This window comes from Hypomesus nipponensis, chromosome 9 (genome assembly GCF_054491055.1).
Source record: "Hypomesus nipponensis isolate SF chromosome 9, ASM5449105v1, whole genome shotgun sequence".
Lineage (NCBI taxonomy): Eukaryota > Metazoa > Chordata > Actinopteri > Osmeriformes > Osmeridae > Hypomesus > Hypomesus nipponensis.
Genome location: NC_140369.1, coordinates 8,308,246 through 8,335,326, shown reverse-complemented (window position 1 = coordinate 8,335,326; position 27,081 = coordinate 8,308,246). Strand labels below are relative to the sequence as shown.

At 45.8% G+C, this 27,081-nt stretch overlaps 1 protein-coding gene across 2 annotated transcripts; it reads left to right on the top strand.

Annotated features, from left to right (window-relative positions):
• The first annotated feature begins 6,775 nt into the window (after nucleotides 1–6,775).
• Nucleotides 6,776–27,075, top strand: sox13 (SRY-box transcription factor 13). Of its 2 annotated transcripts, none has more exons than XM_084706027.1 (14): nucleotides 6,776–7,016; nucleotides 18,216–18,429; nucleotides 18,550–18,652; nucleotides 18,741–18,827; nucleotides 18,956–19,128; nucleotides 19,242–19,310; nucleotides 19,631–19,730; nucleotides 20,417–20,493; nucleotides 21,186–21,357; nucleotides 21,496–21,632; nucleotides 22,754–22,859; nucleotides 22,981–23,151; nucleotides 23,780–23,996; nucleotides 24,502–27,075. In XM_084706027.1, the coding sequence occupies exons 2-14, from the start codon at nucleotides 18,217–18,219 to the stop codon at nucleotides 24,767–24,769; spliced, it is 1,893 nt and encodes a 630-aa protein (XP_084562153.1). In that variant the 5' UTR covers nucleotides 6,776–7,016; nucleotide 18,216; the 3' UTR covers nucleotides 24,770–27,075. The 2 variants fall into 2 exon arrangements, with proteins under 2 accessions (XP_084562153.1, XP_084562152.1); XM_084706026.1 differs by having other exon boundaries at nucleotides 19,628–19,730.
• The last annotated feature ends 6 nt before the right edge of the window (nucleotides 27,076–27,081 follow it).

Below are 27,081 nucleotides of genomic sequence, written 5' to 3'. Positions count from 1 at the left end.
TACATGGTCTATTTCTATATTCAGGGATTTGATGGAAGGGGTCACACAACAGAACTATTTTGTTTTTACCTGCCCAATTAAATAATGCGAGTAAAATATGTTTTCTTTCTCAGCTCTTCAAATTGAAGTTTTAATTCCCTGGGGAAATTTGAATCAAAAGTGTAGTCAGTGACCATAACAAAAATGAATGATTCAGCAGGTCCAAAACAAACACTTGTCTGTTCTCAAGGGTTTACAGTCTATGCTTACACTGGGTTTCTTGAAAATTGGAAGGTTTGCAGAATAGAAATGCATGGGTTGGCCACCAGAGGGTGTATGTTACAGGGTAATGTTACTAACTGTAGTATTTGGAGGAAAAGGTAGATGGAGTCCTGGATTTAAGAATGACAGTCACAAGGGAAGCACACTCCAGTGTCTCATCTGTGGAAAATGTTAGGAGGAAGTTGAGAAATACAACTTATTTTCAACATGACTTCAATCCGATTCCAAACTCTGGGATTAAAACAATTGAAAGAGGAGTTTTTCAATGGGAGTATTACCTAACAATTTCCCCACGGTCATACCATAAGTGGTCAAAATATTCTTAATGGTATTAATAGAGGCCAGGGTATTATATAAAGCAGGATTGGCAATTTCACTGTTGTGTACAATATACCTGTAACATGATGAGCTGGGTCAAAAGGGGCCAGCCTTGAGTTTGCAGTTAACAATAGTATTAATAACATACAACACTGCCCTGTACGTCTGTCTTCAGAGGAAGTGTGATGGAAATTAGCAACCGAGGACAGACGGGAGTCCGCAAGTGGGGGAAAGCAAAGAAGCAAGGAGTCCAGGCTGCGCAGGCGGAGGTGTCGTCTTTCAGGGCAGGAGCCCTGGGCCTCATCTTAAAAGGAAGGGGTGCCACAGCTTGTGGTAGCATGCATCGCTCATCAGACATCGTTGTCAAGTGCCAGATGCTTTTCTTTGTGCTATGAGAGGAGGAATGGGCTGCTGACTCTCTATGCCACACGCCTGCTCACATTCTTAAGGAAGGCTGAGAGCAGTGAGACGTTGCAGACGTCGGCATCTCCGAAGGCCCACTTTTGAGGCTGAACCAACTCTCAATGTAAGATGGATGTATTTGAGGTTATTCTGGAAGTTAAAGATAAATGTCGCCTGTAAACATGTTTAGTTTAAGAAGCTGTGAGTCTGCCCATGCTTGTGTTAATAGGTTGACAAAACTAGAATGCACACTAAGAGAGTCAACCTTTTTCTGTCACACACATAGACACAGACAGGATGTGAGAGTCTGGCCAGTAGGTACCCCCCTCCCCCCCAACCCCCATTTCCTTACTTGTGTCCCATGTCTCCATGTACATCCTCTACCCCCACCCCCAGGAAGAAGTTTCTTACCCCCACCTGCCAACCCTCACCTGACCCCAGCTGATGGGCCCTCACCTGACCCCAGCTGATGGGCCCTCACCTGACCCCAGCTGATGGGCCCTCACCTGACCCCTAGGTTCTGCCTCCCTGGGTCTGGTAGAGTCAGCCGGACAGCCTGGTTTCTGACTACTTCCTATTCCTGTCTGTGTTGTATTTATGGCATGTACTTGTATGTCAAACAAAGTTGGTTGTTGTTGTTTAAAAAAAAATAAAGTTATCTATGTTTCTTTAGAAGCCAGCTGACTGATGTGTCGATACTGCCACAATGTGATCTCTAAAGAGAATTCCAAACTGTAAATGGCATAGATGCAGATACAGAACATTGTTTTCCTATCTCTCACTGGCTCCCCAACCTCTCCCTCCTGTTCTGACTCTTTCAGTACTGTATTCTATATTTGACTTGATGTTGGTACTGCTAGTTTCCCTTGGTGTGATGACCAGGCCACATGATCCAACACAGCATGTGTTGGTTTATTTAACTTTGCAGAAACAGTTTTTAAATAATACTGCAGGTGTTTTCCTTGGACATTTGAGTCTGTCTTGTTTTAGTGTTTCTGCTGTGGTTGTGATGTATCGCTCTCACTTGTGAAAAGGAAGGCACAAGAAAGTAATTTAAAACTGATGTTGTTGACTCATCAGCAATAAGCCAGTCCCCAAATGTTTTATTAAGTTCTTTAGGCAGGATGCTCGATGTCTATGAGCACAGTTTCACACCTGGAAAAGCTCTTGGTAGCTGAGATGACACCTTTCAGACTAGATTCAGACAAGTACTAGTATACTTGTAATGGAAATTAAGTTGTGTCGCATGATTAATTTGCATGCTACTCCTAATCATACATTCAAATAAATGAGACGTGGTTGCTATCGGCTTTCCCTGAGTAGCACTGAGTAGCAGATGCAGTGTGATAAACTGTGGTAATGCAAATAGTGCTTACTGTGTGTGGTTGCTACAAGCAGAATGGTGTCAGCAAAAACTGGCAACCAAGGAGACCATGTTTATTCTTCATTGAATATCTCTCTCTGAGAGATTGTAACCATTCAGCGGATCTGTACTTTTGACCTCTAACCTCTGAAGGACAGCACAGTTGAGCATATTGTCATGCATGCTCTGCAAGAAACAAACCAAGAAGACGGGAACATAGTAAGAGAATTCCAGGCAAATCCCGTCTGCCAGCCAGTAACTTTTTCACACTTTCTCTATTGAATTGACATGGGTTTGGGCCCGCTCATGTAGGTCTTATCTTGTTTTCACAGAGCCGTCATGATGCACAATGCACTTATTGCCCCCCCCCACACACACACACAATTAACACTACGAATAATACGCAGGTCCGATAAGGGTTTTTTGTTTGAAAGGAGCGTTTGTGAAAACGAGGAAATGTGGTGGCATTTTTCATTGTGTGAGTCATTGAGGCTGTAACACATAGGATCTGATGCCCAGTGACAGGGTGTTGAGTACAGACCTGTTCCAGGGGTGAACAGGCATCTGGAGTGACCCCACCACACCAACGTCCCAGCATCACTGGAGGGCTCTGCTTAGGTTACTGAAACCAGGAAGTCACCAACCCAGGTCATGTTGGCTATTGTTCCCCATTGTACACTGACCTGACTGAACATATGCATTGCTACACAATGGGAATCTCTCTCTGTGTCATAAAAGACATTGTGTCTAATCCACAAATGCATGAATGTTTCATTAAAACTCTTTTCATAAAGGTGATGCATAAAAGGCAATTGTACATTTCCCAAACAGGTTTCTTGTTAAGAGTTGTGTGTGTATTAAAACACTGATGCTACTGGAAGGGGGGACACTTTATCTTTACAGATTATTTTGCTTCCTGTTTTATCTATTCATGAAACTGACACCTGCTAATACACACACACACACGCACACAGACACAGTGGTGGTGGCTCCAAATGAAGTGCCTAAATGTGTTGAACAAAAGATCTGCAGGGGAGCGAAAGGAGAAGCGGAACAAAAAACAAACGAGTAATGAAATTATAACAATACGGAGAGAGGGAGAGAGGGAGAGGATGAGGGAGAGAGAGAGAAAGAGAAAGAGTAGGGTGCGGGTGCCACAATGGCAGGGAACAATCGTGCCGCGTCAATGGAAAAAGAGAGGTGGGGGGGGGGGCTATCTGGACAATAGAACCGGTGACAGGAGCACAATGGCTGCAGTGTTTTCAATTAGACATTATCTCATAGACAGAGTGGCAGGTCTCATTGTATGAGGGGGCTATTTCAGGGCTGCCTTTGTGTGGGGCAGTGCGGTGCCCCCCCACCCCCTCCTCAAACTCCCTCCCCAACCTCCCTCGCCCCTGCCGAGAGCCCGTTCCCTCCGTGTGTCTGTGTGTATGTGCACGTGTGTGTGTGTGTGTGTGTGTGTGTGTGTGTAAGTGGAAAGAGAGCAGGCCCCTTTATGTTGCCTGCTATTTTCTTTCCATGAGTAGAGTGGCTGGACTACAAGGACTGGATGTCAGACATAGAGATTGAGGGAAAGACAAGTAGAGAGAGAAGAAGGGAAGAAGGAAGACTGATAGAGAATGAGAAATACAGGCAAAAACCTTTCCTTGACCTAAACACCAGATCCACTGTAAACTACTGATGCCCTCAGACCAGATGTTCTACCGCAGCAGCAACAGTGTCAGACCTCAGAGTTCCATCTGTAAACTCCTCTGGATCCATCTTTACATCCTGGCCACAATGTTCCCCCTGGTTTGCTCTGATGGCTGGAAACTGCATGCAATGACACACATGATGTGAAACGTCTGTTGGAATAAATATACAACGTTCATCCATGAATTTCAGTTTGAATTGTGTGCAGTGTGCGTCCTCAAACTTGTTTGTTTGATTTCATTCTCTCTACAATTAGACCCTCAAAAGCGACACTGGTGAATAGTGCAGGTGCATTCGCAGCAACCATCAGTCAAGTCAGGCATTTGCGGCTAACACAGCTCTATTAGGATGCTCGTGAAAAGGGGACATTGCTCCGTGTGTCTGATGGCAGATGAGTTGTTCTGCTGCTGCGGATGTGAGGTCGGAACATGGAGCGCTGCGGTCTCGCTGCTTCTCAGAAACATAGTGAGCGTTTCTTATCGCGTATTAAAAAACACAAACACACAATCACACGTGTACACACGTTATCATTTTTGCAGTTCTGTTCTCCAATGCGGTCGAGTCGTGTTGGTGTCTGTATCAGCGTCTGTCCCCCCCCCCCCCCCCCCCCCCCCCCCGCCCCAACCTGAATCTTGCATGTTGTGGAACACACCTTGGTTTGTCTAAATGCACACATAGGCAAATGTGCCTTATCGCTCGGCTTTGCCGAAAAAAATTGTGTCAGCTAAGCAGAATATCATAATGGAGTTTCTCCACAGTTTCTTTTATCTGTAAGAGTTCATCTGCAATGTTTCTTCCTTTGGTACCACCACCATTCCATCCATGTGTTTGCTGTAGAGTGTGAATGAATGTGTGTGATGCAACTGCTAATATCTTAAGACCCATGGCTTGCCTTCATTAGCTATAAGGCTTTGATTTCCCACTGCAGAGCAGATTGTGTGAGTGTGTGTATGTGTGTGTGTGTGCGGTGTTCACTATAACCCCTTCTGTGGTCCAACCTGTGCAAGAGTGCGAGAGAGCGAGTGACAGGCAGTTGCTAGATAGTCATCTAATGACTGACGTAGGGAAAAAAAAGCCGGCGTGTGGGTTGATACTGATCTACAGCATCAGTGGAGGGGGCAGGGGGCTGGCCACCTCAGGAAAGGAACGTGAAGAAAAAAAGCTGGCTTACAGGAAGAGAGTGTGGTAATCACATGCAGCTTAGCTTCCATCTTGCCTGGTTGAGACGCGGAGGCAAACACATCAACACTTATGACAAGTTGTCTTTCTGACATTGAATGCAGGTTGATTTGTCTTCATGCTGGGCTCTGACAAATGAGTGAACACTGAATGCCCCGCCAGGCCTAGAGTTGCCCTCTGTTGATGAGGGCATAACAGTCACTTTGAAGTGGCCCTAACAACCTGGCCCAGCCCTGCCCAACAATTTGACCCAGCAGCCCAGCTTGGCCCAGCTCAGCTCAGCATGGCATTGCTTGGCCCAGCTTGTTTCAGCCTGGCATACAAAGGTGCATAGCTTGAGAAGCAAAAGGCAGAAGTACCGGAACATGGTCAGGCCAAACTGTCTCCCAGGCATCAGCCTTCTGAGAGACACAGACAGTGAGGAGAGGAAAGAGGGGGAAAACCCAAACTAGAGAGGATAAAGAAATGAGAGGACAAAGACGAAGAAGTCAAAAGGAGGGAGGAGAAAAGAAAAGAGCCAGATGAAAAGGAGAGAGAGACAGTAAAAGAGAAGGCAGAGGGAGCAAAAAGGAGAAGTGGAGAAAGGGTTCTGTAATCCCGGAATGGTGGTGTTGTGCCGTCTCCATGGTGACAGGCACAAAGGCCCCTGGTTGGCCATTGATGGCTAATTGTATTCTTCACAGCTCTTTTGTTAATTGTTGTCTGCCCAGCTCCTACTTCCTGCTGGGCCACAGCACAAAGCCAGAACAGGGGGGATTAGAAATGGCACATCAGCTCCCAGTGCTCTCAGTTGGTCTTTCTCTCCCTCTCCATTTCTCTCGGTCTGTCTCTCTCTTCGTTTCTCTTTCTGTGTCTTTCCCGGACTCTTTTTCTCTTTTGCTCTCCATACAGTTCTATGATCTTTCTCTATAACTCCCTCCAGATTGAGACATGTGGCTATTTCTCCCTTGTCATATTAGCTTCTCTCTCATTCCCATCAGGCTCTCTCTCTCTCTCTCTCTCTCTCTCTCTCTCTCTCTCTCTCTCTCTCTCTCTCTCTCTCTCTCTCTCTCTCTCTCTCTCTGTATTCTGACCTCTGTCTCTTTCACTGGAACGGACCTTTCTTTTGGGTCTAACTTTTTTTCTGGGGATGGGGAGAACCTGTCAAAACATCGATGTTCCCAGCAGGTCTGACTAAAGGCCCTGAGACTGACAGACAGACAATCTGGACAAGCTGATAAATAGAAATGTTTAGCTAAAAATATAATTAAAATTAGGCCTATACTGACAGACTTGTAAACATCGGAAATGCAGGTCTATTGATAAAGAAAAAAGTATTTTTGAGTTTACATTTCTTTAAGCGAAGTGTTAGGAATTGTGGGGAGGGTTAATTTATTGAAAATATAGATCTCGTGTCAAAATGTGGAGAAAAGCATTTGTCTGTGGTCTAAACTTTATTGATAAATGCCCATCTCGTAATCCCGTCTCTCCCAAGACCTCCGTGGCGGAAGCAAAATGAGTCCTCTCCCTTTAAGTGGGAGGTGAGCGGCAGAGAGCGTGAATGTTGGAAACAAAACACCAGAAAGTCATCGGGAGAACAGGGAGAGGTTGGACCCGCATCTGACAGTAACGACAGCTACATAGCCGTGTCTACAGCACTACCGTACATTCTATCTAAGACGAGGACAAGCCGACATAAAGTAGAGTAACCAATCTGTTTATTATCCACCTTGATTTGCATGCGGTAAACCATTGCCGCTTGGAAAAACATCGGACGGACGGAAGTTTGGAAAGCCCGTGCGCTCCAAGACCAAGAGTGGTGAGTAAAGTGGAGCCCCCCAACAGTATGTTACTGAGGCAAGCTGTCAATTGTAACTGAGTTGATGTATAAATGATTGCAACTAAATTGACAAATTCACTGACAGACAATATAATTAACTGTCCAAAGTGCATCAACTTTTGTGCTCCAACACTAGCAGAACGGGACTGGTGCGGGATCATATCACGCGTTGCCGTTGTGTAGCCTAGTCCGTGCTCTCAAAATTTTGTTTAGCACACGATATAGTTTTACTGTAGCCCACTGCTGTAGTGTATGTTATGACTGAACAATATATTCATATCCGCCTGGCTGATCCATCTTGGCGTGCTACCTTTGGGATCTCAATGACACATTCAAAACACATTGTCACTGACAGTGCTTGTCTTGACAGTATCGCATCCGCTGGCACCTCAAGCTGGAACCGATGTTTTACCTTGTTGACAAATGCAAATTAGAATATATCTGTTACTTTCTCGAGAACAGCTTGGGGTGTTAATGTTTGCCAAGTTACTTTGTATTACGTTCTGTTCTTTTACACTGTTAATGACACCCAAAAAGTAAGTGGAAAGGACTTTGAGTGCATTCAAAATTTGAGTAGACCTACACACATTGGAAACTTAATGGAAAACAGACAATTTCACCTCCACAGGTCAGATATGTAAGCAGTTATTAACTTTTGTTATATGTAAATGTAGACAGTTGAGGGCTGATTTATAGATGCATGGAGGCTGACAAGATGATGTCTCCACAGGTCATGTATGTATACACAGGTTGTGTTAGAGATGATATGTCATGTGGTGTGTCAAAGTGTTTCTTTTGGTGTTAATGTATGGTTATTTTGGGAAGTTTGGATACCTGTGTGTGTGTGTGTCTGTGTGTGTGTGTGTGCGCCCGCACCGTGTGCACATGAGTCTGTATGTGTGTGTTGTCTTTACAGTGACTGGCTGCACACAAAGCTGTCAGTCAGCAGGGAGTCCCTGACCTTTCTCTCTGTCGATCTATCTTTTCTCTTCCCTTCTCTCGCTTTATTCTCTCTTTCTCTCTCTCATTCCTTTTCTCGTTTTTTAGTTGTTCTCTGTCTTTCAACTGTGTTCCCAGTGTTTTTTTTCCCAGAGTAGACTTCACTCTCTCTCTCTCTCTCTCTCTCTCTCTCTCTCTCTCTCTCTCTCTCTCTCTGTCTCTGTCTCTCTCTCTCTCTCTCTCTCTCTCTCTCTCTCTCTCTCTCTCTGTCTCTCTCTCTCTCTCTCTCTCTCTCTCTCTCTCTCTCTCTCTCTCTCTCTCTCTCTCTCTGTTGGTGTGAATGTTTTTGTATGTGTATGTTATTCAGAAATATGTCTAAGAAAAACAGTTTGTCTGTGTTGGTCTCACCTTGGTTTCCAGTGTAGGGAGCTGGTTCTGTGTTTCAGCGTGTGTGCATGCAGCAGGGCGGACTGTTCACACATCTCAGTTGTCATTCTCTCTTTCTTCTGTCAACTAGTTGGAACAGGCTCACCTGCCACTTATCACACAGACAGGCACACACACATATGTACACAGGTTGACATTTCACCCTTGCCCCCCCACCCCCCCCACCCCCCTCCACACATCCCATTCAAGCATGGTATGTAGGTGAGTGGGTTCATGCTGAGAGAAAGGTGACCTGGATGCACTCTCTTTCTCTACAGTCTGTTCCGTCCTAATTTAGTTTAGCGACACATTCTTTTTCTGTTAGGGACTGTTGACTGGCAACTTACCCTTCTATGAGAGTGTGCTATAATATGATACCCTGTGATTAGTACATCATACCAGATCTAACTTCCTCCACAATCCCTCAGTGCACAATCATACGTGTCAAAGCTAATCTTGGTTATTTCTGTTCCAATTGGTTCACATTTGTATCAATCAAGGGCAGTGCTAACAGGCCCTTGATGTGTGTGTGTGTGTGTGTGTGTGCGCGCACTCATTTGTTTGTGTGTATTGTTTCCTATACATCAGACATCTCCATAAGGGCAGCAGAACAGACAAAGGTTTCCCTCTCTTCCTCTGACCTCGTATACGGTAGTGCGCATTGTTCTCTGTGTCCTATTGAACCGGGGGTCTGGAGAGGCACAGCACAATGGAGCTAGAAGTGTGTGTGTGTGTGTGTGTGTGTGTGTATGTTCAATAGCCCTGACTTCCATAGGGATGCAGCTTGAGGTCATAACAATCAAACAAAAAAGAGGGTTGATATAGTGGATCAGCTAGTTAAAAAAAGTCAGTATCAAGCTCGTAACCTTTTTTTGGGAATCCTGAGAACAATGTCATGTATGCTTTCCTCTGTGTGTGATGTGTTGAGTGAAGACCACCTAGTTCACTGGAACAGTGCGTTGCCTCCTACAGCTCGCCTGGTTGATCAGAAACTTCAGGCTCAGTATAAGAGTCATATGAGCAAAGGGAGCCTGTTTTTTCAGTTGTGAGGACAGACCACAGAGGAAAAGCCGTAATTGGTGGACGATGTTAATACAGTATGTTATTCCAGAGAATCCGTGCTGAGTTTGATGTGTGGTGTATGCAAGCGCCTGGTGAAACAGAGAGGGATGTGCGGTGTTAACGGGACGTGTGTGTCGGTGGAGAAGCACTCACTGGTTTGGGATCTGAACCACCGTCATACAAAGCGATTGAATCAAGCTCCACACATGCACACACGTGTACCTAATCAGGAGAAAACAACATGGAAGTATCCCATGTTGTGGACTAAGCTCAATTTAGCAAAAAAGATGAGACAGTTGAGACACAGGTAGCGGAGACAGGGGCCACAGAGACACAGGCAGTCAAAACAGTCAGTGAAGACACAGGAAGTAGTGAAGACACAGGAAGTAGACAAACAGTCAGTCAGTGGAGATGCAGGCAGTAGAGAAGTGTCAGTGGAGATTCAGGCAGTTGACAGAGCTGAGAGTGAACGCAGGCAGCCCTTCTCTATCCACACATCCACAGCTGTCCGTACTCTCCCCTCAAGGTAAGGCTAGTCTGTTTACTTGTCTTTCATCGTGAACAGTGTCGCAGCATATATGGATATAAAGTAAGATGTTTTCACACAATTCATCTGTCAAGATGATTTCCCATTTGTACTTTTGTAATCTTGCAGATGCCATTTTATATATGGAAGCATAATCTTTGACCTTTGAGGAACTGTTTAGCTTGCACTTGTGCATCAGTCCCATACATGATTTGGTATTAGTTTAGTAATTGGAGATTTAAAAAAGATCAATAACATTTTGATTTGATTTAATTAATTTTATTAGTATATTCGTTTTTTTATGAGTAAAAGGGACATGTGTTGTATCTTAACACATCTCTATTTGAATTACTTTTAGCTCCACCTAGTCCTGTACTGTGCTTTAAACTTAAACATAAGATGTAGCTTAACTGTTTATTGAATACCATGTAGTCTTAAGCCTGTTGCGTGTTCTGCTATAATGTAGTATTTACCTCATGGTAATAAATCTGTCTGAACAAGAAAGAACGGAAATGTATGTGAATGCTGGCCATCCTTTCTCATGCGACAGCTAAACAGGTTTTAATCCCCTTTAGAATAAGACAGTCTGGACTTTTTCTTCACTGTGTGTGGTTGTATGCATGCATGGGTGTGTGTGTGGGTTGGGAAGGAAGGCTGTGAGGTGCGGTGCAGTGTCTGAATGCAAGCTCATACAGGACTGAGGTGTGTTTCAAAGAACAACTCTGAATAGAGTTGAGGGTGAATCTTTTATTTGGGTGATTGGTTATTGTTTGCGCACCATACTTTGAATGATGCCAATAATCATACATGAGGTGTTTGAAATATTCAATCAAACAGAAAATATTTAAAATATACTGTATAATATACATATACATGTGTGTACTGTGTAAATTATAGCAAGGAGCTTCCAGGTTGTTAGCCATGTTGAAGGCATTCATCTCTCAAAAAAATAAGTATTATGTTTAAAGCAAATATGACAGAAGTTATCATTATTGTCTCTGCAGCACTGTCAGGTGCTACACTTGATCGAACCGCAACATTTTTGACACAGAAGTTGAGTAGAATCTATTTATGGTTGTGTGGCAATTCTTGTTAGACTGCGTCTCTACCAGGAAAATATTCTCCTGAAGATGGCTGACTCAAGGGCCTAATCCCATAAATAAATGATCACACAAATTAATAAATAACTTCCATTTTCAGAGTAAGTCTCATGACTTAGGATAAAAAAAAAAAAGGTCCTGTGTGACAAATATCCAAATGCAAATACATGGAGGAATACAGTCGACCAAAAACTACTATTCTCTGTTCATTTGCATTGTTGGAACCACATGGTGAAATGGGACTCATACACAGGTGTCTGTGGTGACTGGGGCTCTTGTTGTATCAGAAATATTCAATGTCCAGTGGATTTGTTTATTTTGCCCTGACACGTGAAGATAATTCACAACCAGGCCATCGACCATGCTACATTGCCTTCACACAAATAAATAGAGGGATATTTCCTGGTTTATTTACATGCATTTCCAACTGGTTGGATAACTGCGCACTGTTAAACAACAGGTTATTTGTCACGTTTTTGTTCATTCCTACCCAAGTACCTACAGCATGTTTGTGGGTGCATTTGTGTGTGCGTGGTCATTTGCAAATATTCTAAGACACATCTACTACAGAAGTCAACTGACTTGCTTTGCATCTTTGTTCAAATCTGTGACAGCTACAAGATAATAATCACTATGTGTGTCACTCCATATTTCTAATTGGGTGTAATGTATATGTTAAAAAGTTCTTGACTAAATCAAAATCAATTGTAAGCACAGCTTGTTGAACAGTGGCAGGTTTGTCTGTAGGTGTGATGGTGCTTTTGAGCAAACATGTACAGGGCCGTAAGGCGAGTCAGTTTGTTTACAGGTTCATCCATTCACAAACATATCTCTCTCTCTCTCTCTTTAGTGCCGCCATTTAAATAACGAGGAGCAAAGCATGTAAATCTACCAGGAAACATGTCTGAAAAGAATTCTGCCGGTATCTCATGATCTCTGTTCTACTCTATGAATTTAAAACACTCTAACACTGTGTATACAGGGTATGGTTGGACAGGGCTAGGCAGATACGTTTATCTCAGCTCTAGTTCCCTAACTTGGTTAAATGGCATCAGAGGAATCCGACATGTTATCAGTAACTTGTTGGCACTGCTTTGTGGGCTTCTCTTTCTCTTGTTCTCTCTCTATCTTCCTCTCAGTCTCTCTTTCTGTTGTTTGCACAGTTCAGTTGTGCATGTATATGTCTATATTTGACCCATATTTGACTAAGCTTCGGCACTCAGGTATTTACCAAGGAGAAGTACTTGTTTTACTGGTCTTTGTCATGTGGCTGATTGACTGACATCACTCCATCACCGTCCATATGGACCTGCTTACTCATCAGAACATCATAGAGTAGCAGTCCAACATCTGGTTACTGGACATTTCGCTACCTTCAAAGATATAGTTCTGACTTTCCGGCTGAGTCACAGTGTGTGTGTGCGCATGTCTTTAGGTTCTAAATATGTGGGTTGTTGTGTAAAACACCATGACGGGTTGGCCAGTGAGCCAAAATGCTTTGGGCATGATCTCTGTTAAATGTGTCTTGTTAACACACACGCACGCATACATGCACGCACGCACACATACACGCACGCACACACACTTTTAACATTAACCAATACAAATACATTTGTGACTTTGTGGCCTGTTAAAGTTTACCCCACTGACCCACCTACCCCAACACATACACACACACACACACACACACACACATGCACACACACAGGTACACACACATAAACACACATACACACAGTATCTTCCCGCTGTTCTCCATTCTGAGACCAGCTAGCCTTCTTTAAAATCACCTGTTGTGCTCCTTGCTGCTCAAAGGCGTAACCATAGCAACACCTTAGTGCAGTGGCCCCTCAGTCTATAAGGTCCTCAGCAAACAGACACCCCTCCACCCAACATGGGCGCACACACACACTCGCACTCACTCACACACACACTCACACACATACACACGCTCACTAAGTCACTCACTCACAAACATATACACATACACACTCATGCACATATACTCAGTGCACACGTGGATGCTCTCAAGCAGAAGCCATGAATGGGTCTGGGATATAAAGTGTGCCAGGGCTAAAGCAGGGAGCACATTGTGTGTGCCTGCCCCCCTTTGTCTGAGGTAGCCTGAAGGAGCAGGGGGTGGAAGGGGCTTTCTGAGAAAAAGGGGCCTTCATACGCATCCTTTCTTCCCCCTCTCTTGTTCTATCTCTTTATTGGGAGTGTGTTTTGTCCTCCTTCCCTCCTCCCCCTCTCCTCTCTGATAAATGCCACAGTAGCCTTTCGCTCGCCGCCACAATACAAGGCCTGTTTCAGAGATGGAGAGAGAGAGAGGGATGGGAGAGATGGATGAAAAGAAAGAGGCTGCTTTTTAACCTGCGTTTCTGAAAAGCAGAAGAAGAAAGGAGCCGCTGCGCCAAAGCCAGAGCCCCTTTCTCTTCTTTCTCCTCTTTTCTCTTTTTGTTAAGGGAATGGTTGTGTCATCAGCCTATTTATACGTCTTATTTAGAAAGCCTCCAAAGAACATCTGAGAAAAGGAGTCCAAAAGAGAGTGAGATGGGAAAGTGGAGATATATAAACATACAAAGTATGTTTCAGCATGTGTCTTTTAATCCCTTCCTATTACCAATACTTTCTTCTGTTTCACTGAGAGTAGATGTGTTTGTATATCTATGTGTGTGTGTGTGTGTGTGTGTGTGTTTGTATGTATGTGTGTGTAGTCTGGAGGCTTGCTGAGGGGGTGGCGTGAGAGGCTGGATGCAGGGGGCTGTCCCTGCACTCCACACGGAAAAAAGGGAAAATTGAGTCTTTGTGTTCTGTGTATCGCTCTATCACTGGGCCTGAGCGTCTAACACTGCTCTTTGTGTGATGAACTGACCAACGACCACGCGGAACAACAACACTTATTCAACACCTTATCAGGAGTTGGAACTCCACACTGTGTGTGTGTGTGTGTGTGTGTGTGTGCGCACACGTGTGAGTGTGTTTCTGATCTGGTCACTTTTAAGAATTCACATGAACATGTTGGATGTTTGGAGATTTGAGTGTGTCTTTTCTAGCCAATGTGCACCCCCCATGTTCAAAACTCTTGACATCAAAAGGCCAAGAGAACAGAGGAAGCATAAAGTAGAGGAGAGCTTCTGGATCTTATCCTGAGAGCTCGTTCTCTAATGAGACACAGTCAGCTTCAGATCCTACTCATTTAGAACAGGTTTGTGTGTGTCTGTGTGTTCCTCTTGTGTGGGTCAGCAAGTGGCCGTGTAGACTATACCTGTGTTGTGAGAGAGAGAGAGAGAGAGAGAGGGAGAGGGAGAGGGAGGGAGAGGGAGGGAGGAGGGAGGAGGGAGGAGGGAGGAGGGAGGAGGGAGGAGAGAGGAGAGAGGAGAGAGGAGAGAGGAGAGAGGAGAGAGGAGAGAGGGGAGAGGGGAGAGGGGAGAGGGAGAGGGGAGAGGGGAGAGGGGAGAGGGGAGAGGGGAGAGGGGAGAGGGAGAGAGAGGGGGAGAGAGAGGGGGAGAGAGAGGGGGAGAGAGAGGGGGAGAGAGGGAGAGATGGTTAATGTTACTTGGCACATGCTTTGTACATTCTAAAAGGCTATAGGCACTTCTCTCTCCAAGCCCTACCAAGATGTCAGAGCTTGTGGTATATCACATATACACACGCACACACACACGCACACACACGGCTGCCACATTAATCTAAAGGCTATGACAGACAGATGCATGACTGTGTTGAGCTGCCCTCTCACTATAAGCTTAGTGTAGTAAATACCTCACACATACCCTGGGATGACCAAGGCCTGTAAACCCAACAGGGACTCAGAGAGGAACGGGCACACAGCGTGGAGTGTGGTACACTAGTTTTGCTGATCTGACTTGCTAATCATGTTTGGAATATTTAATGATGTTACTTTTTCCATGTCATCCAGAGTGATCAAGAGTCAACAGTCAATACATTGTCCGTTTTTTCCGTCATACTTTACTTTTTCCTTGTGTCCTCATATCTGTGAAATCTGTGAACTGGCTTTGAGGTGTACAGAAGGCTCCAGTTAACAGACTCTGTCACCTGTCCATCAGGTGTTTGGAGAGCATAATGCACTCTGTGTGTGAAGCTTGGAGCTCTTTTCCCATCGACCTGTGTGATATCACACCTGTGTCAAAGACTGATAGTAGAACATGCAGTTTTACATCTGTGGCTGGAATTGTTTGGTCTTTTATGCTCTAGTGAGGGTCACCGGCGGCAACATAAGGCATTATGCAAATGTGCTTGTTGTTGGATCTGGTTAAAAGACCTCTTTGTATTGCCATGACCACTGGAGGATCTTAGAGATACACACAGAGAGAAAGAGAGACAGAAAGAGAGAGACAGAGAAAGAGTGACAGACTAGAAAAGACAGGAGAGAAGAGAAGAGGATGGCATGTTCCAGCAGCGCTGCGTTGTGGTGGGACCACCGGTGGGTCTCCAGAACCTCCACATCTCCTCCCAGGTTAGTGCAGCCAGGACCTGGGTTCTGCAATGGACCCAAGAACAGATAAGGAGGTTCATCAAGCTTGTTGAATTGCGTAGTGAAACTTGCACCTGTTTGTTTCAGAGGAAAACACACCGTTTCAGTTGGGCTGTGGTGCTATAGTAGCCCTTTGGGCATACATCTTGCCTGGCAAGTCACACTGCATTGTTAAACATGGCTGAGCATTTATTACTGAGCCCGACAGACACTTTTACATCAACATGTGTTACAACATGAATTCCGCAGGTGTGTTTAAGACCTTTAGGTTGTTTGATTGTTAGAGTTATGTGGAAAAGAGGGTAGCTTAGTTCTAGCAAAGGGCTCTCAGGGGGATTGGCTCCGGATTGCTACCTAGGGGGTTCCCACTTATAGAAAGTCTACAGTTATGTGGATAGTTTAGAAAACGATATGAACTTGTGGCAGGTCAGGTCAATTTTACTGCTCAAACTCTCTTGATGTTGATCTGACTGAATGGTTGAATTTATTTGTGTGCCTGTGTCTGTGTCGGGGCCTGTAAGGCGTCGTCATTCCAGCTGTCAGTCTTGGGCCCAGGCAGATGGGGGGTTGGTAGACTATTTGGTCAATACCACTCTCTTTTTAGATATAATGCTTTTCTCCTGCCACTCTTAACTGGCAGAGAAGCTACATCCTAGTTCAAACAGACTTCTCAGAAGTGAAAGAACAGCAAAGGTCATTTGCAGTACCAATGCCCCCTAAGGGGATAAAATATTAGGTTATACAGCATGGATAACGGACGCTTTTGTGTGTAAGTGTACGATTTCAGAGGTGCTGCAACTCAAAGGCAAGGCACTGATCTTATCTCAGTGCTGAGCAGAGCTCTCCATCCGCTCTCAGCCTTCCTTCTTCCAGTCATAGCAGACCTGTCATGCCTTATTCTGCCCGGTGACAGTCCATGGGTCATCTGTGAAGGTACAGTACAACAAGCCTTGATTGTTTAGACTGTTGCGTTATGGAGTTACAGCGTGAGCTAACTGATAACAGCCTTGAAAAGGAAACCTATTCAAATCACAGTTTGAGTCCACAAACACACACGTACACACACACGTACACACACACACACAGATGAAGTTGGTTGTAGATAGGGTAAGATTGCTTTTATCTAGATGAGGTTTGGAGTAAGCTGATAGGCTTTCCCAATTGTCTATGGTAAGATACTATGGCACTTTTTAAACCGGTTGAATGTTACAGACTTGAGGCCCGACTTTGAGAGCACACACACACACACACATACAGACAACCTTAAATTACACACACCTTGATGCATTCCAAGCTGTCAGCAGTCCTTTGGGTCACAGAGATTCTATGCATGCCTCTGCATTGACGAAAACACACACACTACACACACGCGCGCGCGCGCAAGCACAAACACACTTGCTCATGCACATAAACTCCCTGGACCCACCTGTGGTAGCCCTATAAACCGAGCTGTTTGGGAAGCCCATGTGAACAGGGTTAGGAACAACAGGAATAACTTCCCATCCAAGACATCACAAACACAACAACTTTACCGCTTCCCCCCCACCCACATTCACAGTCCCCTCCGCACATATCCTCTTTTTCCAACCTTTTATGTCTTTCCAGACATTCTATGTTTGACTTAAACTCCCAAGGTCTGTCTTCAAACAAGCCCACACTGGTCTGTCCTGCCGTCTTCCCAGTTAGGGTACAGGGGCAGGTGTCAATATATAGGATTCAGGTGTGTGAACCAATGAATATTTCATCTTTTTTGTTTTTTAAGGATCTCCCTAACATGCGCACACACACACACACACACACACACACTCAGGTTTAGAGCCTTGGACCCTAGTAGGCAGGTGTCTTTGTGTAGAGACACATCATGTGAACAGGGGGGAGGAACTCTAATCATTGCGTTCAGCTAAGTGGTGGCGCTCCGCATTTTTCCCTGTGTTCCCGAGTCGGTCGGCACATTCCGCTGGCATTGTTATCCTGGCTGTTTCCTGCGGCCCGCTGCTTTTGTCTGTCTCTCCCCCATTGTCCCGGCTTCCTTTGTTCCCCCTGTCTAACAATGGCTTTTTTCTCCCTCTTTATATATATGTGCACTTTTCGCCCTGTGTGTTCTGTTTGTTTTGTTCTGCTGTCTGCCGTGTTGTTCTTTCCGCCTGCAATAGAGGTGGGAAAAACCCCAGCTGAAGTAGTCTGACGGTTCACCATGGTTCAGCCGAGCTCCCTCCGCCTGTCGTCTCTCTGTCTCTGCAGCATTTTGTCTCTTGTCTCTTGTCTTTTCCTCTGTGCGTCTCGTGTCACACTGTCATCCACACAGGTGTGTGCGTGCTTGCCTGTGGCGCTGTTGGTTTGTGAACGGTATCTTCTCTGTTCCCTATGCAAAGTAGTATTCACACACACAGCACACACAGACAACTCACACGTAAACAAACATAAACCCAACGAGGCTTATCAAGTGACTACAGCGACAGGCAGATAAAGCTGATTGCTGATCTGTGTGTGTGTGTGTGTGTGTGTGTAAGTTTGCGGTCACTCGAAAGAAATCGGTGTACATTTATGAAAACTCTAGAACACTTGTTTACTTATCTAACCCCTGTACCCCCCCCCCCCCCCCCATTGTTCTCTTTCTCTCTTCCTAGAATGGTTGAGCCTAGCCCCCCAGCGCTGCATCTCCATGCCAACGGTGATGTTGGCATGGTGGGCATTGGAGTGAAGCTCGAGGAGGAGGAATCTGGAGAAGTGGGTGGGGCTATCACCAGGACCGAACCCCAAAAGTCTTCCCCTGTGTCCGATTGGTCAGGACATCTGCCAGTCGCCCGCCAGCTGACCCCCCCTCTCTCATGTTCACCCTCAGTAAGTCAAATTTCTGCCATTTTCTCCCATTTCATACTTACAGGTGTGTAGATGTTTGTTCCGTCCAGGATAGTAGGATGGTGCTAAGATCCCCTTCCCTCCCTTTCTGTGCCCTGCTAGGAGGACTCCCCAGGGAAGGAGCCCCCTCGACAGAGCCCACTTGGAGGCAAGTCAGGCAGCAGGGGGTACACCCGACCAGAGGGACATCCATGCGTCAGCGATGGTATCAACACTCAATCACTCAGACTCTCACACACGCACACACACACATTCAGGCCCTGTGGTACTTACTTCCTGTTTGCTGTTGACAGTGATGCCTACCATTGAGAAGCTGCTCAGTGCAGAGTGGAGGGAGAAACTTCTGGACAAAAGCTCTCTGGGTGGTGGACAACTAAAAGGTAAACTCCCCTCACACCTTCCCTTCATGCCTGCCTGCCTGCCCGCTGTTAATCTTTCTGCTGTGTTCTCGGTGTGGCTGTAGGATCTAACAGTAGTCATTTCTCCTGTGTGTGCGTGCGCGTATCAGGAACCCCAGAGTCCCTGGCAGAGAAGGAGCTGCAGCTCCTGCTGATGATCAACCAGCTGAGCGGCCTGAGGGAGCAGCTGCTTGGGGCTCACTCAGAGCAGAGGAACATGGCCGCCCTGCTCCTGGAGAAACAGCAGCAGCAGATGGAGCTGGCCCGGCAGCAGCAGGAGCAGGTACTAGAGGGCTCTCTCTGTGTGTGTGTGTGTGTGTGTGTGTGTGCGCCTGTCTTGTCATGTATGCGTATGCATGTGCTCATGAGTTTAATGTGTGTGTGTTTCTTTTGCAGATTGCCAAACAGCAGCAACAGCTGATCCAACAGCAGCACAAGATCAACCTGCTCCAGCAGCAGATCCAGGTGAGAACGGCTCTGCTCTGCTGCTAGGAAGCTAGAGACATCACAGGAGTGTGACAGCAGTGGGACAGCAGTGTGACAGCAGTGGGACAGCAGTGTGACAGCAGTGTGACAGCAGTGGGACAGCAGTGTGACAGCAGTGTGACAGCAGTGTGACAGCAGTGGGACAGCAGTGTGACAGCAGTGTGACAGCAGTGTGACAGCAGTGGGACAGCAGTGTGACAGCAGTGTGACAGCAGTGTGACAGCAGTGTGACAGGACTGTGTGCCATGTTGACAGTGTTTGTATGAGGTGTGAGTGACTTCCTCCCCTGGCCTCAGCAGGTGAACATGCCCTACGTGATGATCCCGGCCTTCCACCATAACTCCGTGTCCGCTGACCCCCACATGAGCTTGCCACTGCAGCCAATCCCCTGCAAGCCAGGTGAGTCATTTCCCAGACTGCCGGACTGTTCTATGTCTTAGCCAGTTGTTAAGACTCTAGAGTAGGAGAGTATGAGTCTTGACTATGACACCTTTTAGAGCAGATTCATGGGCTGGCCTTCATCGGTTCAAGGTCTAGTTTGGTGAAAGATATCGAGACTGAGACAGAAAGGTACACATTGACAATAAGATGACCTCCTATGTACAGCTCCTTCTCTCCACCTCACAAACCCACACATACACACACCAACAAAGTCATATTCAGAAAAGCTCTCCTCCAGCTCTTCAAACTGTGTTACATGATTGGCCTTGCAGTCTCTAGGACATAAATGGTAAAAGAACACAAGGTCAGCCATGAGCCACGCCCTCAAGGCTGTGAATACAAGGCTTCACAATGGTAGAGAATTGCTGCTTGGGGTTTGAGTGAAAAGAGGCAGGATACATTTCTGTCGGCGTCCCTCTGTGTTAGGAGGTGAGGTCACTGGGGTCAAACAGAGAAGAGAAGGAGCATTGATCTGCGGCAGAGGCGCTTGTTGGGCTCCGGTCCTCGTTTCATACCTCAACAATACTTATAGCAAATTACGACTGGATAGCTTGTTCAACGCTAATGGCAGGACTATTGGCAGTTGTTGTTCTGGTTCAGGATCTGTTCCAAACACTAACTCCTGTTCACCCCCCCTGTTGCAGGAGTGGACTACCCCATGCAGCTGCTGCCCAACCCTCACCCCACCCCCGCCAAGAGGACCAGTGGTTCCTACCGACAGGTATAGTAGTTGCACTGTATTGTCTTTATGTCACAAACTCATAGACTATATTATCTCCATGACCACTTCCCTGAGGAATGTATAGTTAAAGCAGAGGATGTCAGAGTTGAAGTCCTTTTACCAAGCCCTGTTCATGGAGAGTGGAAGCCAAGTTGAGCTGTATGAATTGAGAGTCTGACTAGTGAGCCATTCTAAAGAGAGGAATAGATGGGGCTTAGGGGAATCCCTTTCCAACTAGCTGACAATGAGTATTTCTGCTATCTGGGACAGTGAGCAACTTTGCTTATACTGTTCACCACACCCAGCCATTACAATGGCGTTTGTGCATGTGTGTGCATGCGTGTGTGTGTGTGTGTGTGTGTGGAGTGTAGTCATGCTCTGTTTGTACTGCTGATTCTCAAATTGAGTAAAACGCAGGATGATTCAACAAAAGGCAACTCAGAGCCAGACAAAGAAAGGCAATAAGTGTGACAGAAATGTCCTGTCATCCTAAATCTGTCATGCATAACCCTACAAACCGTTCATTTACACCCTCACAGATGTGCGTGTGAGTGTGACTTACACCATGTATACGCAGAATGGCCCTCTGTGTGTGTATTTCTGTCGAGGTTATTTTTGATCTTTGAGGGAGAAGCCTCACAAATGTGCTGTATATATTGTCTTGATTGTTTCTGTGTGTGTGATCTTTCCAGGAGACCAGCCAGCCCCTAAACCTGACCTCCAAGCATAAGGGTCTCGAGATGGGGAAGACCCCCAGCCCACAGAGCTTTGATCTGGGCTCGCTGGCTCTACAGGGGGGGTACAGATCCAGGGACATCCAGAGAGAACTGTCTCACAGCCCCCAGCGACCTGCCCTCAACCTAGGTTCGTCTCTTCTCACACAAACACACAATTCTACCCTATCTCTCGTCCTGCTATTGAGATATGTGCACACTGTTTTGTTTTGGTGTGTGAAAGTTCAAGGGTAGTTTTGACAGCAAACCCTTCCTCCACCACCCCCAGGTTTTCTAGGAGAGGGGGATGTGGTGACCCAGGCTATCCATGATGCACAGCAGCTACTGAGGAGCCATGATTCGGTTGGGAGGGAGAGGGAGCGAGACAGAGAGAGGGAGAGAGAGAGGGATAGCTCTGCCAGGATGGTAAGAGTTTAACCTTCACATCCACACTAATAAGAGGGGCTACCAATACTGAGGTGTTGTGTCCTCTGACTCTGAGTTCACGGCAGTGGGATTTACTAGCATGTATTCACATTGCATCAAATTACATCAAAGTACATCAAAACAAATATAATCTATACGCTTCTAAATGTTCAATGGAACACACAACTAAACAGTGACATCAGTCTGAATTAATAACTCTCTGACTTTCTCTCTCTTGCTCTCTCTCTCTCTCTCTCTCTTGCTTGCTCTCTTTCTCTCTCTCTGTGTCTTTCACAAACATCCCCCCCCAACATCCACCCTTGCACGCACTCACACATACACAGCCTTAGCTTGACAGGCTGGGGTCTTGGCTGGGGTCAGGGTCAGGTTTATAGTTACAGGGAGTCATGATTTCACTGTGGTAGTTACACACTAGACTCTACAGAATGTCTTAGGCCTGTCCTTGAACGCACACACACACACAAACTTGCACATGCACACACACACACAAAAGAATGTCTCAGCCATGTCCTAGACCAACAGCTGCTGCTAACTCACAATTCCACAAAGGTTTCTCAGTACCATTGTAATGTGTCACCTGCCCTATTTCTCTTTGTCCACAGTGATCCACTTCTTCTCTCTCTTACTCGTTCTTCCTCTTCTCATCTACCCTCACCTGTACCCACGAGATCATACTCTCTAGTCATCCAAATAGGCAGTGTTTAGCTTGCTCCTTTTGAGGCCTTGGCTTTCCCTCATCCCCTTCTCTCATGCACTCCCTCGTCCAACTCCTCCGCTCACCTCCGCCCCTCTCTCCTTGTCCTCTCTGCCTTGGGATCATAAACACCATTCTTTCTTTCTCATCTCTCTATTCTTTCCTTTCTTTGCATTTACAGCCCTGCTTTTAAACAGCAGCTGATATGAGTGGCATCTCCCTTCTATACCATGAATAGTCCTGTTAAACCCGCACACACACACATTCGCACACACACACACACACCCACACAGAAACACGAGCAGTGTTAAACGTTCTCCTTAGATGGGCTTTTACTGCAGCGGTCGTCAAATGCCGACCGTACATGTGTTTGGAGTCTCTTTTGAACGGTCGTGTGTCTTTACAGGACTATAAGGATGCTTCTCACAGCGTGAGGCTACCACACACAGCGCATGGAGAGGACGGCCAGGCCCTGCGGTCCAACGAGGACCATCTCAGCAGTGATTCTGAGGGTGAGCCTCGACCACTGCCTGGTGCAAATAACAACCACAAAATGAGCCCCTCCCCCTTCTGTGTGCGATACAGTCCCTTATCTTGGGTTGTCTCTCTGTGACGGATGCTCTCATCCTGTAGGGCCCCTGTCGGCGCCTGGGGTAGGGGTTTTTACCGAGGCCCGTGGCCCCCCCTCCTCAGGCCACATCAAGAGGCCCATGAACGCCTTCATGGTGTGGGCCAAGGACGAACGCAGGAGAATCCTCCAGGCTTTCCCTGACATGCACAACTCCTCCATCAGCAAGATTCTGGGTGAGTCTACTGTGTATGTGTGTGTGTGTGTGTGTGTGTGTGTTTCTACACTTTGTGTGTCTCTATTCCGGGTGGTTCACCTGCTGTAGTCTGGGCTCAGTGGGGTATGCAAGGCCATGATCTGCCACCTGCTTCCCCATGCCGCAGGAGCCCCATACATACCCATAAACACACACACCCATACGCACACACACCCATACACACCCACACCCATATACACACACACCCACACACACACACAGCCCCATAAACACACACACCTATACACACACACAGCCCCATACACTCACAAAGCCCTCACCCCCTTCCTCTCATCAAACACTTACATTCCATTCCATTGTGAAGAGTGGGAATCACTCCCGCTATTGGCCCCTCCTCTTGAGCCATTTCCTCGCCCCCTTCTTTTCTCCATGCACCCACAGTTCCATGGACATTTCCCACAAACCTGGGACACGCTTAAGTCATTCAGACTTAAGCGTGCTTTAAAAAGTTTCCTTACTTGATTTAATTGAATGACTGATTCCCCAATGGAGTGATTCTCAAACACCCAGATCAAAGGTCACTCACTCCTTCCCCCCTCCCTGTACCCCTTCTCCCCCACTCCTCGTCCTCCTCCTCCCCTCGCCAGGCTCCAGGTGGAAGTCCATGTCCAACCAGGAAAAGCAGCCTTACTATGAGGAGCAGGCCCGTCTGAGCCGACAGCACCTGGAGCGTTACCCGGACTACAAGTACAAGCCCCGCCCCAAACGCACCTGCATTGTGGAGGGGCGGAGACTCCGCGTGGGCGAGTACAAGGCCATGATGAAGAGCAGGCGACAGGAGCAGAGAGGAGCATACACGCACAGGTAAAACACACACCACTACACAAACACACACCACTACACAAACACACACCACTACACATCCCCCGTTGCCTCTATATCTTGACTTTGGTGCTTTTACTCACATGAGAATATTGTCTAAAAATACCATTGTTATCCTGGATACTGTCTGTACAGTGACACACCAACTAGAAGGGGAATACTGTTTTCACTGTTGTCAACTTCTCCTTGAGATTGAATAGCACTCTTCTCTATTGCCACCCGTGAGTGCAAATCTGTCGGAATCCGATACTGTTGAACTGTCTTTTCAAACAGCAGCTTTAACAGCGATGTTTACTTCCTACCCCTCGCCTTTATCTCGCCTTTATCTTTCTAGACAACTGGAGCTTCTGCTTCCCTCAGGGCCTTGTAGCACACTCTGCAAGACACGAGAGTTTTCATTGTGTTATAAGCTGATCTGCAATACAGTTCACTCGCATTTAGGGATGAGGACAAGGAAGGTTTTGAATGTCTGTTTCCTGTCTTTCAGCCAATCAGAGCCACAGCAGATGCACTATGCCCCCAGTGACAGCCAATACCCAAGTGGCGGGTCAGTATCAATGACGACTGTGCCATTTCATCCTGCACTGCTAGAGCATTACCTGCCTCAAGTCCCGCCCCCTCGTAGACCAGAAGGACAGGCCACACCCACTCCTCTACCCAGAGAGAGAGACCGGGAGAGACCCCCATACAGCGAAGGAGAGGAGAGCGATGGAGGAGAGAGGAGCGAGGGAGAGCTGGTGCTACTGACGGATTAAAGAAGAGGAGTAGGAGACAAATGAAATGGGGAGAGGAAGGAGTGGTTGGTAGTAGAGAAGTGTATAAAGAAAGAGAAAGAAAAGAGAGAGATAGAAAAACAGAGAAAAAAGTTAGAAAGAGATAGCCATGTGGGCATGTATTGATTACTGAATTGACTGAAATGGAGGTAGTTGAGTATATTATGAGATTAACAGTAATCATATCTTATCCCATGCCCGATATGCAGGCCTGCATTGGTTTGTAAGACTGAGGACATGTCAAATCTCTACATTTATACAAGCCTACATTCACCTGACAATCCCATAATCTGTCTTTATCAGACACAAAAACATTAACGCACACACCGCCTTAGTTTTAAGGTGTGATGAATTTCTGCTATAGCATGCAGATACTTTAACAAGAAGCAAGTATCTAATTTCCTCTTTTTTCATTAGGTTGTCCTTGCTATACTTCCTAACAGAAGGATATGTCAAGATAGGCCATACACAACAATTTAGGGAAAAGGAAATAAACTTTATATTAGGAGTCAAACACATAGAAATGAAGAGAATTAGCCACAGAATGTGTGCTCGGAGATCAGAGGTCTGTTGGAGTGTGCTGCCCTCTGCTGTACAAGATGGGTACAGCATTTCAAAACGCACTGTGTTGTCAGTACACTGTATGACAATTAGTCCAGAAGAAAATCTTTACACATTAGCATTCAAATGCCATGGGCACATTTGTATATTTCATCACATTTAACCACTTTTAGCTTGACCTTGTGGGAAGAAGCTCTTGTTTCGTTATATGGAGTGTGTTTCAATGGGGTAAAGCTTCACAATACGTTGAACGATGTCAAGGAGTATTGAGGTCAAATCAACACATTGCCATCAATGTGATGAGGATTTTGATCAATTAAATGCTCAAAGGTCGGTAATTCACATCTCATAGTTAAATGTTATTTTGTATCTATTGGACTACAGGTAGAACTAACTTTTGTAAGTTTTTTCCCCAATTTAGTTCAACCCCATTTGAAGCACTCTTAAACTGTTAAAATGCACTTAAAGTTAACTCAGTCAGACGAACCTTTCTTTGTAGCTTACCCAGTACTGTCTAGAGTGGCCTCTCTCTCATCTAGTCCTTTTCTTCATTTGCATAGATTTAACATAATGTCGTATCACACCAGTTAGCAGAAACAGGAACAGGTAGGACTGAAACCATCCTCAGACCAGTTAAGTGCTCACAGTCTCATAACCAGTGGATTCATAGTTATTGCACTTGATAGTCAGAGATTGGTTCGCTCCTGATTCCTTTACATGGACAGGAACAATTCAGAATCCTAGATATTGTTTATATCTGTGGTTCAGATCTGTTGTGAATTGATGGGAATTTACAAGATTCTTCTTGCCCCAAACCCCTATTCTAGCATGCTGTATGTGCGTGTGTGTCTATCAATCCCATTTCATTTGAATTGCAGGTATACAATGTACATGTCATACTTGCCTGTGTATACCTGTGTGAGTGTTCATTTGTGTGTGTGTTTGTTTAAGCTTGTATTAGATGTATGTATCCGAACTCCCCCAGAGCCTCTGTGTTCTGAGTGCAGCTGTTTCTCTGTGGATGTTTAGCTGTATCTCAACAGTCTAAAGTGTGTTCCCTCCCCATCGTCCTGTGTACATGATCTGACAGAACAGCATGTGTGTAAGTGGCAACCATACTGCCACTCCATGTCTTACGTTCTCATCAGCTCATATAAAGGAGAGAAAACAATGAGGAGGCCATTTTAGATGGTTGGGGTAAAGCCCTGATGACCTTGCTACCTGTCAGGGTGTCAGAGGTCACTGCCAGGGTATGATCACTATGGCAACATAGGAGGTATTTTTTATTTTTTTACTGCTCTTATCATAATGTATTACAGTATATCTATGGCTGTAATGCCCCAGGCAAATATTCCCCATCAGCACCAGTCTGGGATCAGCTATACTGATACCAAATCCTTACCAGAACAGTTTTTAGGGAAATATAAAACTGTCCTTCGGGCAGAGCTTGGGTGGGATCTTCTGGAAGGCAGCTGGTGTTGTGTAGAGACGGTGCTGGTGTCTGGGTACTGAAACACAGAGCCTGTAGATCAGAGGAAATGTTTATGAACTTATTCTGCTTGATACTCCCTAAGGTGAATTGCCACCTGTTGTCACCCCTGCTGATGTAAATATAGATAGACTTTATTTTGTTTATAAGAGCCTGTGTAATTTAAAGGTGTACATTTTCTGTATGTTTTCCAAGTTTTGTGGTTTGTTTTTGAAAAATAATAAATTGGTTGTATTAATTGTAC